This window comes from Myotis myotis, unplaced genomic scaffold (assembly GCF_014108235.1).
Source record: "Myotis myotis isolate mMyoMyo1 unplaced genomic scaffold, mMyoMyo1.p scaffold_m19_p_1, whole genome shotgun sequence".
NCBI classification, from domain to species: Eukaryota; Metazoa; Chordata; class Mammalia; order Chiroptera; family Vespertilionidae; genus Myotis; species Myotis myotis.
In genome coordinates this window covers 98810576-98832214 of record NW_023416313.1, presented here as the reverse complement: position 1 = coordinate 98832214, position 21639 = coordinate 98810576, and the positions used below count along the sequence as shown (strand labels likewise).

The window sequence follows — 21639 nt, the reverse complement described above, 5'->3', positions numbered from 1 at the left end:
AGAGGCTGGGGTCCCACCATCTTGCTGCCCAGCTTGAAGGCAATTTTCATTGGTGGTTCGCTCTGGGGCTCCACCACCACTGGTGCTGCTGCTGCTGTGGGTGGTGAGGAGCCCCAGGGTCACGCTGGAGGCCTGGGCTAGGGGTGGCAGTCCTTGATTCTAGGCTGCCTCGGGGAGTTATAGTTCTTGCTTCCACACTGGCTGAGGGAATGGAATTCCTCGCTTCCATGCTGGCTGGGGAAAGGGTCATCCTTGCTTGCACACTTGCTGGGGAATGATTGTCCTCACTTGCAGGCTGAATCAGAAGATAAGCCAACTAGTTCACATCCAACAGATCACTACCAATCAGCTTCCTGGGCTCCAATGGGCTAAAACCTCAGCCCAGCCAGGACCTTCTAGAGGAGTGGTTTGCAATTCCATCAAAATGGCGCCTTATGGGGTCAGAGCAAGAAATGGACCAATCATGGCTGGGGATGAACCATAGTGGTTTTCTCACTTTTTGGCCTCATGACCCTTTTGCTCTGGAAAAAAAAATAAAAGGACCCCCAAAGAGCCTTTTATTTATGTGGGATATTAAAGATCAATATTTACTGTATTAGAAACTAAAATCTGTAAGATGCAAAAAAAGAAAAGGCTGACTCTACTGCTCCAGGTCTCAGTTCAAACCTGCTTAGCGAGGGCTTCCCTGATCCATCCATTCCTCCCTACCTCACCCAGTGCAGCATATTTTTTATTTTCGTAGCACTGACAGCATTGTAAATGATTCTTTTAAAAAAATTCTCACCCAAGGATATGTTTTTATTGATTTTTGTTTTTGAGAGGGAGAGGAAGGGAGAGGAAGAGAGTGATAGAGAGACGTAGACGTGAGAAAAACATCTAGTGGTTAGATTCCGTACGCACCCCAACCTGGATCAAGCCTGCAACCTGCCCAGGTGCCTTGACCAGGAAATGGACCTGTGACCTTTCGGTGCATTGGATGATGCTACAACCAACTGAGCCACACCAGCCAGGGCAGTGTAGCTGATTCTTGTTTACTCTCTGTCTTCGCATGAAGGGAAGAGCATGCCTGTGGTGTTCCCAGTGTCTAGCACAGTGAGTGGCAACAAAAGAAGTGTTTAATAAATATTTGTTCACTGGATTAATAAAAGAAAATATGGTCAGCTATTTATTTAATCAAATGAGTAATAAAACATCTTCAAAAACAGTCATGTTCTGTCCTCACTCAACTTTTGGAGCAGATAAGACAGGAAAGAGGAGGGCTGAAGTCTAGATTTCCAGGTATGCAGGCACTTGGTGAGGCTGAGGAAAGACCAACTGGTAGGGCCCTTGCTGTATAGATTGAAGATGATTTTTCCTTCCAGTGGTACTTGCTAAGGATACAATACATTTGGATCTGTAATGAGACTGCATGGTATTTTTACAATTTGAATGTCTATTTCCAGATTACACAAAGGACTGCTCAGGTGACCCTGAGTAGGCCATTTAGGTGAATTTCTGTGTTACTTAAATGAACCATCTCTGTGTACAGAAGTGATGATGAGGCTTGTTAATTTACATTTATAAACACATTTTGTTTTTTTTGTTTGTTTTTATCTTTTTTCTTAATTTTTAAAATTAACTTATTGTTGCAAGTATTATAGATGATCCCTTTGTTTGTTTGTCTGTTACTTTTTTTCCATTTATCCTCTCCACCCCATACCCTCCCTTTCCAGGCCTTCACCACTCTATTGTCTGTGTCCATGGTTTACACGTATATGCATACAAGTTCCCCGGTTAATCACTCCCCTCCTACCTCCCCACTTCCACCTTCCCTCTGAAATTCATCAGTCTGTTCCATGCTTCTATGTCTCTGGATCTATTTTGTTCATCAGTTTATTTTGTTCATTAGATTCCACATATGAGTGAGATCATGTGACACTTGACTTTCTCTGACTGGCTTATTTTGCTTAGCATAATACTCTCCAGATCCATCCATGCTGTTGCAAATAGTAAGAGAGCTTTCTTTTCTACAGCTGTGAAGTATTCCATTGTGTAATGTACCACAGTTTTTATATCCACTCATCTATTGACAGGCACTTGGGCTGTTTCCAGATCTTAGCTATTGTAAATTATGCTGCTATGAGCATAGTGGTGCATACATTCTTTCTGATTAGTTTTTCTGATTTCTTAGGACATATTCCTAGAAGTAGGACTACTGGGTCAATGGGAGTTCCATTTTTAATTTTTTGAGGAAACTCCATATTGTTTTTTACAGGGGCTGCACCAGTCTGCATTCCCACCAACAGTGTACTAGGGTTCCCTTTTCTCCACATCCTTGCCAGCACTTGTTGTTTGCTGATTTGTCGATTACAGCCACTCTGACAGGTGTGAAGTGATACCTCATTGTCATGTTAATTTGCACCTCTCTGATGATTAGTGACTGAGCATTTTTTCATATGTCTCTTGGCTTTCTGTATGTCCACTTTGGATAAGTGTCTATTTAGGTCCTTGGCCCATTTTTTAATTGGATTGTTTGTCTTCCTTTTGTTAAGTTCAAATAGTTCCTTATATATTTTGGAAATTAACCACTTATTGGGTGTATCATTGGCAAATATGTTCTCCCATTCAGTGGGCTCCCTTTTTGTTTTGTTGATGGTTTCTTTGGCTGTGCAAAAACTTTTAATTTTGATGTAGTCCCATTTGTTTATTTTCTCCTTAGTTTCCTTTGCCCTAGGACAGTGGTTCTCAACCTTCCTAATGCTGCAACCCTTTAATACAGTTCCACATGTTGTGGTGACCCCCAATTTCATTGTTACAAATTGAACATAATCAAAGCATAGTGATTAATCACAAAACAATATGTAATTATATATGTGTTTTCTGATGGTCTTAGGCGACCCCTGTGAAAGGGTCATTTGACCCCCAAAAGGGTCGCGATCCACAGGTTGAGAACCGCTGCCTTAAGGGCTCATGAAATGTCACCAAGCCACAATATTCATACTAGGCTTATTTCAGACAACTAGCTTGTGAACAGACTAGAAAAATCACAGAATTGATTGGCTAAGATAAAAACCTTTGTCCTCCTTGTCCCCTCTTCACTCTAAAAGTTTGGGGTCAGAATCAAGGACTAGGACATTTCTTATCACTCCATCCCCCAAAAGCAGGTTGACCAAGTTCAGGTATACACAGGTGGGCCACATTATCTAGAGAAGGGGTGGGGAACCTTTTTTCTGCCAAGGGCCTTTTGGATATTTATAACATCACTAGAGGCCCGGTGCACTGAGGGTGTGGGTGTCCCTCAGCAGGACCTGCAGCCTCTTCAATCTGGGAGCCCTCAGGAGAGCCCTCTCCAATCCGGGAGTTTCTGTCTGTCTTTACAATCATACCAGCGAATTGTCTGAGACCCCAACTCAGTTTGGTTTGTTGCTCACAGAATAATAGAGGCATTATTTTTTATTTTGCTTCATTGGTGGAGATTTCCTGGAAGTTTTAGGATATCTTCCCTTTAATTTTTCCTAGATGCTCTGATTTTACTTAGGTCTCTCGCCTTTGCTTTCCCTCCATCCCCCATCGCAACAGTAACTTGCTCCAGGCTCACTTTGCTCTAGTGCAGTGGTTCTCAACCTTCCTAATGCCGCCACCCTTTAATACAGTTCCTCATGTTGTGGTGACCCCCAGCCATAACATTATCTTCGTTGCTATTTCATAACTGGAATGTTGCTACTGTTATGAATCGTAATGTAAATATCTGATATGCAGGATGTATTTTCATTGTTACAAATTGAACATAATTAAAGCATAGTGATTAATCACAAAAACAATATGTAAGTATATATGTGTTTTCCGATGGTCTTAGGCAACCCCTGTGAAAGGGTCGTTTGACCCCCAAAGGGGTCACGACCCACAGGTTGAGAACCGCTGCCCTAGGAGATATATTAGTAAACATATTGCTACAAGAGATGTCTGAGATTTTGTTGCCTATGGTTTCTTCTAGATCTGTGAAATACACTGTGGATTTTTTTTTTAATATATTTTATTGATTTTTTACAGAGAGGAAGGGAGAGAGACAGAGAGTTAGAAACATCGATGAGAGAGAAACATCGATCAGCTGCCTCCTGCACATCTCCCACTGGGGATGTGCCCGCAACCCAGGTACATGCCCCTGACCGGAATCGAACCTGGGACCCTTCAGTCCGCAGGCTCTATCCACTGAGCCAAACCGGTTTCGGCCACTGTGGTTTTTTAATAGGGATTGCATTGAATCTATAGATTGCTTTGAGTAGTATGAACATTTTAATGATTCTACCATTCCATGAACATCATATATTCTTCCACTTGTTTATATCTTCCTCTATCTCTTTTCTCAATGTCCTGTAGTTTTCTGAGTACAGGTCTTGTATCTCCTTAGTTATGTTTATTCCTAAGTATCTTAATTTTTTTTATTGCAATGGTTTCATGACTTACATTTAAGTCTTTTATCCATTTTGAGCTTATTTTTGTGGATGGTATAAGCTGGTGGTCTAGTTTTTTTGTTTTTTTTGTATGTACCTGTCCAATTTTCCCAACACCATTTACTGAATAGACTGTCTTTACTCCATTGTATGCTCTTGACTCCTTTGTCAAATATTAACTGAGCATAATGGTGTGGATCAATTTCTTGAGTCTGTGTTCTGTTCTATTGATCTATAAGCCTGTTCTTGAGCCAGTACCAGGCTATTTTGAGTATAGTAGCTTTGTAGTATAGCTTGATATCTGGTATTGTAATTCCTCTAACTTTGTTCTTCTTTTTCAAGATTTCTGTAGCTACTTGGAGTCATTTCTTTCTGGTCTCCTTGTCACTAAGATCTCTCAAATCTAGTGCTGAGTAAGACCATGTCTTAGTCTGTTTGACTCACTATAACAGAACAGTATGGTTGGGTGCTTATAAACAACAGAAATTTAAATATTAATTTACTGATTTGAGAGAGGGAGACAAAGAGAGAGAGAGAGAGAGAGAGAGAGAGAGAGAGAGAGAGAGAGATCAATTTGTTCTCTTATTTATGCATTCATTGGTTGTTTCTAGTATGTGCTTGGACTACGGCTTGGACCCGCAACCTTTGTGCAATCTTGACATATCAGAATGACACTCTAACCAAATGAGCTACTCAGCCAGGGCAATAACAGAAATTAATTTTTACAGTTCTGGAGGCTGGGAAATCTAAAATCAAGGAGCTGGCAGATTCAGTATCTAGTGAGAACCTACTTCCTGGTTCACAGATGTCTGTCTTCTTACTGTGTCCTCACATGGTGGAAGGCTTGAGAGAGCAGTTTGGGGTCTTTTTATAAAATCATCAATCCCACTTATGAGGGCTCTAATAACCTCATCACCTCCTAAAGGCACCACCTCCAAATACTATCACTTTGAGGATTAGGTTTTCAACTTATGACTTTTGAGGGGACATATTCAGAATAGAGGACAGGGCAAAAGTAGGTTTATAGTTGTGAGTATGCAAAACAGTGTTTATGCTTGTATTATTATTTATTAATTAATGTATTATTTTCCATACAAACAATTGTAAACCTATTTTTTAAACATTTAATCATCCTTATTTATTTACTTTTTCTCTGTTTGTTTTTGTTAATCCTTATGCAAGGATATTTTTCCATTGATTTTTGGAAAGAATAGGAGAGGGAAAGACAGAGAGAAACATCGATGTGAGAAAAATACATCGATTGGTTGCCCTCTGCAGGAGCCCTGACCATGGCCTGGGCCAGGGAGGAGCCTGCAACCAAGGTACATGCTCTTGACAGGAATCGAACCTGGGACCCTTTGGTCCGTAGGCTGATGCTCTATCCACTGAGCCAAACTGGCTAGGGCTGTAAACATACTTTTGTCCCACCCTGCATAACACACTGTAGCATAAAACATCCTGGAAATGAAATAGTTAAACAGGAACCCCCTTCCTCACCTCTCATCCTGAAGTGAAAGATGCTTAATGGTATCCTACAGGAAGTCACAACATCTACAGGTCTACCCAATGGAAAGAATATATTAATTTTTAGTTTTGACCCAATCAGGAAGTTACTTTTACACCCAATGGGAGCTGACCAGAACCCCTCTCAAAATGGCAGCAGAATCAAAGGCAGCTGGTCTGACAGCTACAGTGTATGCTGACTGCAGGGGGGGCAGGCAGAGCCACAGCACCATGCAAACAGGATGAGCTGCCTTCCCACAGTAAAGGAAGCCGAACAGCACATGCTTCCCAGAGAATCTCAGCGGAAAGCTAAGTGTCCTTAATACGATTTTTAAAAGACATGATACTGCCCTGGCTGGTTTGGCTCGGTGGATGGCGCATCGGCCTGAGGACTGAGAGGTCCCAGGTTCGATTCCAGTCAAGGGCACATGCCAGGGTTGCGGGCTTGGTCCCCAGTGGGGGCGTGCAGGAGGCAGCTGATCGGTGGTTCTCTCTCATCATTGACATTTCGTTCTCTCTCTCTCCCTCTCCCTTCCTCTCTGAAATCAATAAAAATATACTAAGAAAAAGACATGATACTTAAAGTAAACTTTGAAAATATGACCCATGAAAAACAAAAACATATTTCTGGATTATAATATAGTAAAATAACTTGTCACAGGACAAAACCTGTATTGATACAAATAAAAAATCAGAATGTGGGCAAAGCGAAGCAGAGCAATGGAGGCCAAGCAAGCACAGAGACTGTGGCCTCGCTGCAGGCACTGGGGGGAAGGGGTGCCACGTAAGCATTCATGCACGCGCCACAGCATAGTATTCAACATGATTTATCTCTGTCTGGGCGGGCTCCAAGTTATCCAAGCACAGGTAGCTCTATAATCATCAACTGGCAACCTGGTATTGTCAGGTTGATGGCTCCTCCACAGGTTATTACCTTGAGCAACTCATACTCCTGAATATTGCTAGTATTAGGAAGACAATAAAAATTGTAAGAGAATATGCAGAAAATAACACAGTTTTTGTTCTAAAATGATGAAATTATGAATGATTTTTCCCCCCTGTTTTCCAAACAATCCTAATGCTTATTACATTTTATTTCCAAAATAAATAAATAAACATTAAATACAACTGGTACAAAAAAAGAAGCAATGTGCTCTAAAAAAAAGCATTAAAAATCTTTCACTTTAAACTTGGGAATTTTATAATTAATTCCAGTAGCAAAATTACAAATGTCTATGTAAATGGTGGGGATAGAGTGCCATGTGACTCATGAGAGGGTCTTAGAATGAAACCATCCTGAATATCACTTGGCTCCTTCTACTTTTCTTTTTAACAACATGTTGCTTATTTCCCTACAAAGCAAATCTCATATTATTTATGAAAAAAACTTTTACCTAAAATCCTTATATTCTTCTACTTGTCGTTTCCATGGACAGCTCTGTATATTTGTGATAATCTGAAGATAGTCATCCTCTGAATACCTAAGAATCAAATATTAAGGAAGTTAGAAAATTAAGATCTCACATACTGCTAAGCAAATATATGCACGTTCTAAAGGACACTTTTAAAATATACTAATTTTAATCCTTTAAGTGTTTTCTAAAATAAAGGAGAAATAAGTAAATGTATACCCATTTAAAAACTTCTAGGAACATACAATTCACAAAGAATTACTATGCTGATTTAAGAATGTGTAATTTGTACATAAGTCATATCTAGCATTACAAACAATGACAGCACACCAGTCCACATTCCTATCTTATGGCCATTTCATCTTAGCTTCAACTCATTGACAAATAAATATATTTTTATAGGTGCTTATCATAAATATATAGTTTATCATTTTTTTTCAGAGTCTAAGTTGATAGATTTACCTTGGGATATATAGATAAAATTTCTTCAAAAGAATCATCCTAAATTTTAAATCTGAACAGTATATTCAAAAAATAGATTGAGCCCTAGCTGGTTTGGCTCAGTGGATGGAGCATCTGTCTGCGGACTCAAGGGTCCCGGGTTCGATTTTGGTCAAGGGCATATGCCCAGGTTGCAGGCTCTATCCCCAGTAGGGGGCGTGCAGGAGGCAACCAATCAATAATTCCCTCTCATCATTGATGTTTCTATCTCTCTTCCTCTCCCTTCCTCTCTGAAATCAATAAAAATATTTAAAAAAATAGATTGAGCTCAATTTGTAGGCACTGTGGTACAGTTTGGTAGGATCCCAGTCCCCCACAGATTTCCTTCTACCTGAAATTCCATCATCAAGTATCAATTCCTTTTATTACAGCATATTCTTCAGTCTTTAAGGGTTATCATTTAAAATGCAACTATCCTTTTGGATAAAAAAAAAAACCTTTAAATTTTATTTTAATGAATACCTTAGTCATTAGTTGCCAGCAATTTGAGAACAAAGGTCTACAACAGGAAGAAAGAGTATATGTTGGTGAGGGGGTGGAGAAGAAAGAGGACAGTAAAGAATCTTGTCAGGAAAATCACTCCCTTCATCCCCATATAGAAAAATGCAGATTCTCCAAAGTTATCTCAGAAAAGAGGTATTTATTATAGGTGGGGAAGGTAGTCAACCAAGCACTCCTTTGCCCCTGAAATTACCTCCCTTTTGGGTTTCTCTCTCTTTTCATATTGCTGACAAGGTTAATAAAAAATATTTTCCCTTGGTTTCCATTGGTCCAGCTAAGAATAGCTAAAAGAAATCTCAAAATTTTTTTTTAGCTAAATACAAAAGAAGAAGCAGAGCACAGAAACACCACATGAAAGATTAAAAATAGTTGTATCTGTGCCCTGGCTGGGTGGTTCAGTTGATTCGTGTGTCATCCCATGCACCAAAAGGTTGTTAGTTTGATTCCTGGTCAGTTGATTTCTCAACAGAAACTTTGCAGGCCAGAAGAGACTGGCAATAAATATTCAAAGCAATGAGAAGCAAGGACCTACAAGAAAGATTACTCTACCCAGCAAAACTATCAATTAGAATTGAAGTCAGATAAAGAGCTTTACAGATAAGAAAAAGTTAAAGGAATTATTCACCATGAACCAGTATTACATGAAATGTTGAAGGGTATTCTTTAAAAAGAGGAAGAAGCAGAAGAAGAAAAAGATAAAAAATATATGAACAATAAAATAGCAATAAAACATATCTATTAACAATTGAATCTAAAAATCAAAATAAGTGAATAGGGAATCTAATGAACAAAATAAATGGGTGAATAATATAGAATCAGAGGTATGGAAACATGGAACAGACTGATGAATCTCAGACGGAAGGGAGGAGGGGAAGAGATTAACCAAAGATTTTAGATGCATATATGCATTACCTATGAACACAGACAATAGGGTGGTGAAGGCCTGGGGTGGGGCTGGAGCTGGGTGGAGGGGGCAATGGGGGGATAGAGAGGGGACATCCATGATACTCTCAACAAGAAAAATTTAAAAACACAGACTGCTTATCTCCACCTGGTGGTAGACACCCAGAAACCCTATGCAAGACAGACTGAATGAAAAATTTACAGTCATTCAGTTGCGAGACAATCTCAGGTGGCTAAATACATGTGAAACTATAGTCTTAGCAGGAAAGAAGAGACAAAAAAAATTTTTCTGAAAAACTTATGGTGGACAAATTTCCAAATCTAACAAAATCTATAAACCCACAGATGCAAAAAGCTCAACAAACCTAAAGCACAAAAACACAGGTGAAAAAATACACCAAGGCACATAATAAAATTTATTTAAACCTGTGATAAAGAGAAGATCTTAAAAGTAGTTAGAGAAAAAAGACACAGTATAGACATAGAAACAAAGAGAAAAATTACAGCAGACTTCTTATGAAAAACAATGTAAGTCAGAAGGCAGAGAAACAATGTCATTAAAATAAAAAACAGGATTTGGGGAAACTGTCAACCAAGAATTCTATACCTAGCAAACCTTACAATAAATGAAGGTAAAATACAAACTTTTTCAGATATATGAAGCCTAAATGAATTTATACCAGCAAACCTGCAGTGCAAAGAATATTAAAGGAGGTCCTTCAGGCAGAAGAAAAATGAAGCCAGATTGAAAACTGGCTTGGCACAAAATAACAAAGAGCATTGAGAATATCTATGTACATAAAACCCTAATATGCAAATAGACCGAATGGCAGAACAACCAAACAACCAGTCACTATGACATATGCTGACCACCAGGGGGCGCATGCGGAACATGGCAGGTGTTGGCAGCAGGTGGTAGAGCACGAAACATGGTGGGCCTCAGCCATGGCGGGATGGTGGAGAAGATGAGTGGGGGAGCTAGACCAAGGCGGGGTGCTGGTCGCTGTCATTGGGGCAAGCCTCTGGTAGTTACTGAAAATTCTTTGCTCCCATGGGCCATGGTCCTGCCAGGCGTTCGCACCTACTGCTAGCGCCAGCCCCGCTTGCACCCGCTGCCGGTGCTCAGTGCCGGCCCCGATTGCCCTTGAAGGCTTCTGCACCTCCCCCTGTTCCTGAGGGGTGATCACAGCAGCAGCCGCCACTTGCATCTGCTGACGGCGCCGCCCCCACTCGCACCCGATGCTGGTGCCAACCCCAATCGCTCCGTGCCATCAGCGGGTGCGAACAGGGCCAACGTCCTCAATGCGTGGGAGCAGCAGTGGTGGGAGCGGGGCTGCTGGCAGGCAGGGGACCAGGGGCCACAGTGGGAGAGGCCGGGCAGGGGCATGGAGGATGGGCCAGGACCTGCCCCTGTGCCCACCACAGCTTCGCAGCCCACAGTTCCTTTCAAGGTACATGAATTCGTGCACTGGGCCTCTAGTATAAGTGTATTCAAAAGATTTTTCTTATTTTTTAGGTCTCTTTAATAGGTAATTGACTGTTTAAGGCAAATACAACAATAATATATTAGGAATTTTATAATATATATAGCAATAGATGCATGACAACTATAGAATAGAGACCAGAAAGGGGGTTGGGGGATGGGTAGGAGGATAGAAGTGGTATAAATCACTTCAAAGTGGATGATGATAAGAAAAAAATTGTATAGTGTTTACCTAAAGCAACCAGTAAAATAAAACAAACCATAAAATGTGTTAAAATCTTATATAATAAAAGCCTAATATGCAAATTGTCCCCTTGGGCGGGCGGTTGACTGGGAGTTCAACTGGGAGACCAGGATTTTGACTGGGAGACTGGGAGTTCAACCACTCACTATGCACTGACCACCAGGGAACAGCACGGAACATGGTGGGCGTCGGCGATGTAGCACTGGCAGCAGGTGATAGTAAAGGCACTGCTGGCCCAGATGGGCCCCAACCAGAGCAGGACTGTGGCAGGATGGTGGAGCAGGTGAGTGTGAGGTTCCAGGCCAAAGCGGGTGCGAGCGGGAACCCAACTGCCCTACAGAGGATGACCAGTAGTCCAGTGGTGGCGGCGGCGGGGGGGCGGGGGGCTGCCACCTGGCTCCCAGGCACTGAGGGAACCGGGCAGGGTCCGATCACTCTGCCTATTGCTCTGCAATATTAATATATTTCTTCTAATTATTTTCCTTTCAATGTGCACTAATCTGTGCACCGGGCCACTAGTATAATTATAAAAGTATTTAATCTAAAAGAAAGCAGAAAAAGAAGGAAAGGGAACAAAGAGTAGGCCAATAAAAACAAAGATGGTAAATTTAAACCCAACCATATGAATAATCACAGTAATGCAAATAATCTAAGCACACCAATTACAAAACAGAGTATGTCAGATTGGATTTTTTTATAAAAACAGGAGCCACTCATATATTATATATAAGAAATCTATTTCATATAAATAGAATTAAAAGTAAAATGATAGGCCTGGCCAGTATGACTCAGTGGTTGAGTGTGAGCCCATGCATCAAGGGGTCACCTGTTGAATTCCTGTTGGGGCACATGCCTGGGTTGCAGGCTCAACCCCCAATGGGGGGCATGCAGGAGGCACCAATCGATGTTGATGATTCTTTCTCATCGATGTTTTGTAGCTCTTTCTCCCTCCCTCTTTCTCTCTCAAGTCAATAAAAACATTTTTTTTAGCCCTAGTTGGTTTGGCTTGGTGGATACAGCGTCAGCCTGCAGACGGAGGGGTCCCAGGTTTGATTCCGGCCAAGGGCACATACCCAGGTTGCGGGCTTGTTCCCTAGTGTGGGGAGCACAGGAGGCAACCAATCAATGATTCTCTCTCATCATTGATGTTTCTATCTCTTTTTTCCTCTCCCTTCCTCTCTGAAATCAATAAAAATATATTTAAAAACAACAACAACATTTTTTTAAAGTAAAGTGATAGGAAAAGATATACCACAGTAGAACTAATTAAAATGAAGCTGGAGTGGCTACATTCATATTAGACAAAGTAGATTTCTGAGCAAGGAATATTACCATAAAAATAGAGTAAGAGCGTAAATTGAAAAAATCGGGGAAAGGTCAATAAGATTGAATGCTGATTCACTGAAAAATCAATAAAATTGATAAAGTTCTTGCCACATTGATCAGGTAAAAAGAGAGAATAAACAAATGACCAATATGTGACCAGTGAGAGAGGTTGCAGCACTAAAAGTTCTACAGACATTAAAAGCATAATAACAACTTTATGCCAAAGAATACCACTTGAAGGATAAAAACTACCAGAGCTCACTGAAGAAGAAAATGATAACTTGAATATGAAAAAATAATACTTTCAATACAAGAAAGGGGAAAAAAAGCATTTAACCTAATTCAACATTCAGCCATGACAAACACTCTCAGCAAACTCAGTATAGAAGTGAATTTATACAACTTGATCAAGGGCATCCACAAAAAACAAACACTTCATCTAGGATCATACATAATTGTGAAATACTGAATGCTTTCCCCCTAAGATCAGGATCAAGTCAAGAATGTCTACTCTCACCATCCCTGTAACACACTACACTGGACATCTAGCTAATACAATAAGGCAAGAAAAAGAAATAACACCATCCAGATTAAAAAGAAAGAACTAAGCTGTTTTTATTCAGAGAGAACATGATCTCCTGAGAAATCCACAAAAAAAAGCTATTAGAACTAATACTTTAGAAAATTTTTCAGGATACAAGATCAACATATTGAATCAATTATATTTTAATACACTAGCAACAAACAACCTAAATTAAATTTTAAACAATTCAATTTATAGTAGCATAAAAAAATATAAAATACCTAAGAATAAATTTGACCAAAGATGTGCAGGACCCATACACTTAAATGAACAAAAATTGCTAAAAGCAATTAAAGAAGACCTAAATATATATAGCAATATGCCATCTCCATAGGTTAAAAAAGACTTAGGATATATTAAGATTTTAATTTCCCCCAATTGATTTATATGTTTGGTGCAATTTTAATAAAAAAAAAATTCTAGCAGTACTTTTTGGAAAAACTGAAAAACTGACCTAAAAACAGAAACACCAATCAGAAAGGATATATGCACCCCTATGTTCATAGCAGCACAATTCACCATAGCTAAGATCTGGAAACAGCCTAAGTGCCCATCAGTAGATGAATGGATTAGAAAACTGTGGTACATCTACACGATGGAATACTATGCTGCTCTAAAAAGGAAGGAACTCTTACCATTTGCAACGTCATGGATGGAACTGGAGAGCATTATGCTAAGTGAAATAAGCCAGTCAATGAAGGAAAAATACCACATGATCTCACTCATTCATGGATAATAGAGACCATTATAAACTTTTGAACAATAATAGATACAGAGGCAGAGCTGCCTCAAACAGATTGTCAAACTGCAGCAGGAAGGCCGGGGAGGGTTGCGGGACAGGAGGTAGGGGGGTAAGAGATCAACTAAAGGACTTGTATGCATGCATATAAGCATAACCAGTGGACATAAGACATTGGGGGATAGGGGAGGCTAGGGGACTGTCTAGGGCGGGGGGATAAAATGGACACATATGTAATACCCTTTGTAATACTTTAAGCAATAAAAAATAATAATAATAATAATAATACTGTCTAGGTTCTGCCACAGACTGGCTCTATGCCCTTAGGTAAAACACTTCCCTATGGGCCCCAGATTATTTCACGCATTCCTTCAACATAAATTATGGTTCAGATGCTCATGTCATCCTGACTGTATCTTCTGAGTACATATCAACCTATTGTAATGTTTCCTCTTAATCTGCTCTTTATTTTATAATAATGGTAGTTATTGAATACTTAGCATGTGCCAGGCCCAGTGCTGTAATATATATATATAGTCACCCAATCCTTGCAAGACCCCTGTTATATGGTTATTATAGTTATTGAGTGCCAAACATGTAACCAGCACTCTCTAGGCTCCAGGGATATAACAGTGAAATCGGGCAGAAATCCATGCTTTCATGGGGTTTACATTCTAGTAGGAAGAGAGAGACAGGCAGTATTGGAGAAATTAAATCAGGAAAGGGGATGAGTTTTGTGGTAAAGGCGTCACTTAGAGGGAAGCATATAAGCTTTGAGATATGTAAGTATTATGTTCTCCCATTATCATTTTTAAAAACTGAGATACAAGGAGGTTAAGTAATTTGTCTATATCATGAAGTTGGGATTTGAAGCCAAGCCTTTGTTGAGTACAAAGAATGGACTCTAAGTCATTCCTGGATAGGCAAATGTTCTATTCATATATATATAGTCATTTACTAAATTCTTACAAAATCATTCTTCAATACTGTGGATATCCTGTGGTCACCTTCTGCCTGTCAGGCTCTGTATTGGGCACTAGAGACAGTAAGATGAATAAAAAACACACCCTACCCCTGAGAAGCACTAAATCTAGTGGGCAACACAGATGTAAAAACTAATAAAGGCAATGTTGGTTGGATACTTGATATAATAGAGATAGTAGGCAGAAAAAAAAAAAAATTCTAGCAGTACTTTTTGGAAAAACTGAAAAACTGACCTAAAATTCACATGGAATTTAAAGACCTGGAACAGCCAACAAAATTTAAAAATGAACAATAAATTTGGAAGAGTTATACTATCTTATTTCAGAACTTACTACAGTGCTACAATAATCAGAGCAATGCCTTGTTTATTGTATGTCAAGACAGATAAAGAAATTAATGAAAAATTAGAAAAAAAAACAGAAAGAAAGCTTTTCAACAAGGTAATTCAATGGAAAAGGAATAATCTTTTCAACAAAGGCTGCTAAAATGATTGGCTAGATAACTATTTTTAAAATTCTCAACTCTTACCTCACTTCATCTACAATATGAACCCAAATTGTACCATTAACCTAAATGTATGAACTAAATTGGAAAACTTCTAGAAGAAAACATTTAAAAAATCTTAATGATTGTGGGTTTTGTACATCTTTACACAAAATGTACAAACTATGAAAGATATCTATAAATTAAAAGTCATTAAAATTAAAGGTTACTTTTCAAAAAACACTGTAAAGAAAATGAAAATGCAAGTCACGGATTAGAAAAAATATTTGCACAACACATACCTGATAAAGAACTTGAATCCAGTATATACAAAGAACTCTTAAAACTCAATGATAAGGCAAACAACCCAATTAAAAATTGGGCAAAAGACTTGAATATTATCCATCAAAGATGATAGATAAATGGCAAATCAACACATGAAAAGATGCTCAACAATACTAGTTACTAGGGAAATGTGCTAGGTGTACCGGTTAATAATGCGGATTTTTTTCAATAGATGGAGTTACACATATGTTGATATATATGTGATTTGATATGTATGCTATTTTGTTGTATTGACAACAAGCTTCAAACCTTCCTATGTCAAATTTTATGAAGGTGTTAACATCATAGATATTTTTACGCTTAAAAATGTCAAATTTCGTGCCAAAAAAAGAGCATTTGCGGGAAGTTTTAATTCATTACTTTATTTTGAAGAAAAGTGCTGCTGAAAGTTATCGTGTACTTTGGGAAGCTTATGGTGAACATTCTCCATCTCAAGATACTTGTGAACGCTGGTTTAAACGCTTTAAAAGTGATGATTTTGATGAGAAAGACAGGAATGTCCAGGTCAACCAAAAATTTTTGAAGACCAACAATTACAAGCATTATTGGATGAAGATGCGTGTCAAACTCAAAAACAAATTGCAGAAAGGTTAAATGTTGCTCAGCAAACAATTTCCGATTGTTTACAGGCAATGGGAAATATTTTTAAAGCAGTGGTTCTCAACCTGTGGGTCGCGACCCCTTTGGGGGTCGAACGGCCCTTTCACAGGGGTCACCTAAGACCATAGGAAAACACATATATAATTACATATTGTTTTTGTGATTAATCACTATGCTTTAATTATGTTCAATTTGTAACAATGAAAATACATCCTGCATATCAGATATTTACATTATGATTCATAACAGTAGCAAAATTACAGTTATGAAGTAGCAACAGAAATAATTTTATGGTTGGGGGTCACCACAACATGAGGAACTGTATTAAAGGGTTGTGGCATTAGGAAGGTTGATAACCACTGTTTTAAAGGAAGGAAAATGGGTGGCACATCAACTGAACAAAAGACAAATGGAAAACCGAAAAGTCATTAGTACTAGTATAATGACAGAGAGCATATCAGGGATTACCTGGATATAAAGGCTGGCATGCAGTGGTAGGGAGAATAGATGAAAAGAGCATCTTTTGGGTAGTGGATATGCTCAAATTAGATTGGAGTATTGGTGCATACACTGTACATTTAAGTTGTAGTTTGCTGTTCATCATTTAAACCTCAAAAATCTTTCAAATATTCATTATTGGGCTAAAATTATATTTTCCCTGGTGATATCATATATAATAATAGAGGAATATGCTAATTGCCCATTACTCTGTAACATAATGACCAGTTACGAGGCTTCGAGCACAGTAGGCTCAGGTGGGCAGGCTGTGGCAGCCGGGGGATGTGAGCCTGTGGTGCCTCCTCTGGAGCTGGGGAGCTAATGATGGACGGGCTCTGGTCCCCTCCAGCAGCCCTCTCCAGCAGGCATGGGGCTCCTGAGACCCAGGCCAGGCCTCTGGCCACAGATACACAGGTTCGCAGAGACCGACTCTACCAGGCTGTCCGGAGGCCATATGGCTGGGCCACAGGGTGCCCGAACCCTGTGCCCATTCAAGACGTTAAACAGAGAGGAGCTGCGGAAGGAAATCCAGAGAATGGGATGCGGGGGTTCAAGACTCACTCACTCTGGGCTTTGTCCTTCTTGGCCTGCTTGAGGGGCGGCTCCTGGGAGAGCACCGTGGCTTCAGAGAAGCGGCGGGCCAGGAGGTGGGCGGCCCAAGGGGCACAGAGCGGCGCCAAGGTGAGGTGTACTGGAGGGGGCTCGGGCTGGGGCAGGGGGCCAGCAGGTGGGGATCTGCCTTGCCCATGGAGAGTGAGGTTCTGCAGTGGCCCCAAGATGCGGGTTGGCCCAGCGGGAAACAAGAGGTAATGACTGCTGGCATGGAAGGATGCCCCGGTGGAGAAGCATGGCTCCGCAGCCCTGAGCGGGGGTTGAGGGGCGGTGCCACCTCAGTGGAGGGCGCCGCACTGCCGGGCACCCCACTGCAGTGGTTTGGCGAAGCTCCCAGCGCTAACCGGGCCTCGCCCCAGCAGCCTGCACACTTGAGAGGTGGTGACTCCTGCTCCCACCGCGGCCCAAAAGCAAGTGCGTGCCCGTTCTGCCCCCAGTTCCTGCCACACTGTGCCCCATGGCGGCATGCGCCTGCATGGTGAGTGTGAAGCCTACCACATGCTCCCCAGAAAGGGGGAGCAGTAATGAATGGGGGCAGGGAGCAAGGGAGAGGAAAGAATGCGGAGTGTCCACGATGAAGAAGTGCTTGAGAATAAGGCTCAGAAGACTGACGGGGAGGTTTGTTCTGTTTGCCCCGTGGCTGTCCCTTGGAAGAGTGGGGAGCATGGCTGTGAGGGCTTCCTGCGCAAGGAGTCCAGTTCCATAGCCAACGGGAATTGGCCTCAACTTCCTGGTCTGCAAAATGAATTAAGCATGTCCCAGTGCCTTCGCTGAGCTTTGAGGGCCAACTGAGATACTATATAAAGAAAATGAGGGAAGAAGTGAGAGAGGAAAGGAAGGGCAAGCAACACAAAAGAAAGACTGGAAGGAACCTGTAAACCTATTGTCACTTAAATAGGGAATATAGTCAATAGTGTTGTAATATCGGTATGATGCCAGGTGGGTACTGGAAATATTGAGGAACACTTTGTAAAGTATATGATTGTGTAACCACTATTCTGTAACTAATATAAAACCTGAAGCTAATATAAAATAATTTTGAATGAAAATAGGAGTGAAATTTTTGTAAATTTCAAAGTTTAAATAAAGGCTGTAAAGGGGGAGAATAAAAATAGTGTTTTTCATTTTACCACTTTATTGTCTTTTCAGTACATGAAAAAGACAGTTGTCTTTATATGGTGCTTTTATACTTTTCTAAGTCATTATCTCATTTGATGTTCAGGGCAACTTAAACACAAGATAATTATTCCCTCCACTATTCAAAGAAAGGAAATCTTGGTATCTGGCCCCAATGATTCAATTGTCAAGCCCTTATTGTAAAGCAGGGTTAGTGAAATTTTCTGTGAAGGGTCATATCTATACTAATGAAAGCCTTGGGGCGATCAGGCCAGCAGGGGAGGGCAGTTGGGGGCAATCAGGCTAGCAGGGAAGCAGTTAGTGTCAATCAGGCAGGCAGGTGAGCAGTTAAGAGCCAGCGGTCCTGGATTGAAAGAGGGATGTCTGACTACCAGTTTAGGCCCAATACCTGCAGCCTAAACAGGCAGTCAGACATCCCCTGAGGGGTCTGAGATTGGAGAGGGTCCAGGCTGGGCTGAGGGACACCCACCCCCATGCACAAATTTTGTGCACTGGGCTGCTAGTAACTAAGATAATAAGCAATGTACATCAGCCACTGTTAGGGGATCAAATATCAAATATTCAAAATTCTATGGACCTACAGTATATTTAAATAAATATGCTTTAAAAAATTATTTTGCAATTATAGTTGACATATAATATTATATTAATTTCAGGTATACAACATAGTGATTAAACAGTTATATACCTTGCAAAGCGATCATCCCTATAAGTCTAATCCCCATCTGGCACTTTACATAGTTATTACAATGTTATTGACTCTATTACCTATGCTGTATTTTACATCCTCATGACTATTTTAATAACTGGAAATTTGAACTTAATCCCTTCACCTTTTTCATGAATATGCTTTTTAAAGAGTTCCCTGGAAAGCTAATAAGCTGCTACTTCCTATGTACATTCAGTGCCTTGACCAATCTATAATATTAAAAGGGTAAAATGCTAATTAGACCGGTCATCTTCTGGATGGCCTTCCTGATGAAGCTGGGGCTGGAGGGAAGCCAACCCGGGTCCTGGGTGCTGGAGGGAAGCCGGTGCCGGCAGCAAGGGGAAGGAAGGCCTACTCTTGCATGAATTTTTGTGCATCGGGCCTCTAGTCCTATCTAATAAAAGAGAAACATGGTAATTAGCCGTACCTCTGCTACCCTTCCCATTGGCTAATCAGGGCTATATGCAAATTAACTGCCAGCCAAGATGATGGCCGGCAGCCAGGCAGCTTGAAGTGAACATGAGACTTGCTTGCTTCAGTGACGGAGAACTCCAACATTCCCCGCCTGCCGCTGCTGGCCTCTGAGCTTGTAGTTTGAAACATTGTTACAAATATAGAAGCTAAACAAAACCCCAGAAACCTGCTTTCAGCCAGCCGGGATCTCAGAGCTGGAGTTGAAACAGTGTTTCACTTATAGAACCCAAACAAACCAGATACCTGCTTTCAGCAGCAGAGGCCTAAGAGTTGGAGCCAAGCCTCAGAGCTAAAGCTGGCACAGAATAAAAAAAAGAAAAAAAAAAAGGAGCGGTTGGGAACTTCAGTCACCCGTCAGCCTGAAAACAGCCCTCAGCCCCTCACCCAGACTGGCCAGGCACCCCAGTGGGGACCCCCACCCTGAAAGGTGTGTGACCAGGTGCAAACAGCCATCATCCTCTCATCCAGGCTGGCCAGGCACCCCAGTGGGGACCCCCACCCTGATCCAGGACACCCTTCAGGGCAAATCAGCCAGCCCCCACCCGTGCACCAGGCCTCTATCCTATATAGTAAAAGGGTAATATGCCTCCCAGCACCAGGATCAGCGGAGTCGCGAGGCCTCCTGGCATTGGGATCAGTGTGACAGGGGGCAGCGCCCAAACACCCTGATCGCCCTGCAGCTCTGTGTGTGACAGGGGGTGGGGCCACAACCTCCCTATCTGCCCTGCTTTGTTCGTGACAAGGGAAGGCACCCCAACCCCCTGATCAGCCCTGCTCTGTGCCTGATAGGGGGGAGCTCTCCAACCCCCTGATCACCCTGTGGCTCTGTGTGTGACTGGGTGCGGCGCCCCAACCCCCTGATCGGCCCTGCTCTGTGCCTGATAGGGGGGAGCTCCCCAACCCCCTGATCACCCTGCGGCTCTGTGTGTGACAGGGTACAGCGCCCCAACCCCCCACCCCAACGGGCCCTGCTCTGGGTGTGACGGGGTAGAGCCATAACCTCCCCATTGGCCCTGCCCTGAGTGTGACTGTGGCGGCACCCCAACCCCCTGATTGGCCCTGCTCTGTGGGTGATAGAGGGCGGCACCCCAACTGCCCCCCATGGGCCCTGCTCTGTGTGTGACGGGGTAGAGCCATAACCTCCCCATCAGCCCTGCCCTGAGTGTGACAGGGTGTAGCGCCCCAACCCCCTGATCCGCCCTGTTCTGTGTGTGACAGGGGGCGGTGCCCCAACTCCCCTATCAGCCCTACTCTGTAAGTGACAGGGGGGAGCTCCCCAACCCCCTGATAGGCCCTGCTCTGTGCGTGACAGGGGGCAGCGCCCCAACTCCCCAATCAGCCCTGCTCTGAGCCCGACCAGGGGCTGCACTTAGGGATTGGGCCTGCCCTCTGCCACCTGGGAGCAGGCCTAAGCCAGCAGGTCGTTATCTCCCAAGGGGTCCCAGACTGCGAGAGGGCACAGGCCGGGCTGAGGGACCCCCTCTCCCCCCTAAGTGCACAAATTTTTGTGCACCGGGCCTCTAGTACTTCTATAATAGCCTTTCTCACATTGAATTTCATTTTGTATTTACATATTGGCTTCCCCTTCTAGACTAAGCATTTCCCTCCAGGACCCTCAAAGACTAAGCATTTCTAATTTCTAGCCTAACACAATCAGCAGTTAATTGTTCTTGTTAACACAGGAAATACACATTTAAATATAAATATGAAATTTAATGAGGTAAAAAACTACATTGAACAAGTTCAAAGCAACATTTACTTATTCCATGGCTTATGGATTCTACTTAATAACTTTCCCCAATGCTGACTTTCATTCACTCTTCCTATCCACAGCTGTAGTAAAGCTCTGCCCTCCCTCCATCAGTGTATCCCTTGAAAAGGCTCAGACTAGAGCTCAGTAGCTAGTCAGTCACATCAGCCAGTCCATTAACCCAATTCATCCTTCCTACTTTCCCAATTTCTTAGCATAAAGTAAAAGGAGTGTGCATGTGTGTGTAACCTGTTAAACTTTACCCTTTCTTAATGAGTAACCCATATGTTGATTGCTCCCTCAATAGTAATCAATGTTGAATTTTCCTATTTCAGCTCCCTCAGTAGTGATCAATGCCGAATTTGCTGGAGATTTCATATAGGAAATGGAGGAAAGGGTTTATATTGCTAGGTAGTAGAGAT

The 21639-nt window shown here is 41.7% G+C and overlaps 1 protein-coding gene across 2 annotated transcripts in view; it reads right to left on the bottom strand.

The window, feature by feature from the left end:
- Positions 1-21639, bottom strand: part of ST8SIA6 (ST8 alpha-N-acetyl-neuraminide alpha-2,8-sialyltransferase 6) — a 178262-nt gene that overhangs the window by 56993 nt on the left and 99630 nt on the right. For both annotated transcript variants that reach the window (XM_036345863.1, XM_036345854.1), the window contains exon 4: positions 7328-7414. In XM_036345863.1, coding sequence (XP_036201756.1) covers positions 7328-7414 — 87 coding nt within the window. The remainder of the gene's footprint in view (positions 1-7327; positions 7415-21639) is intronic.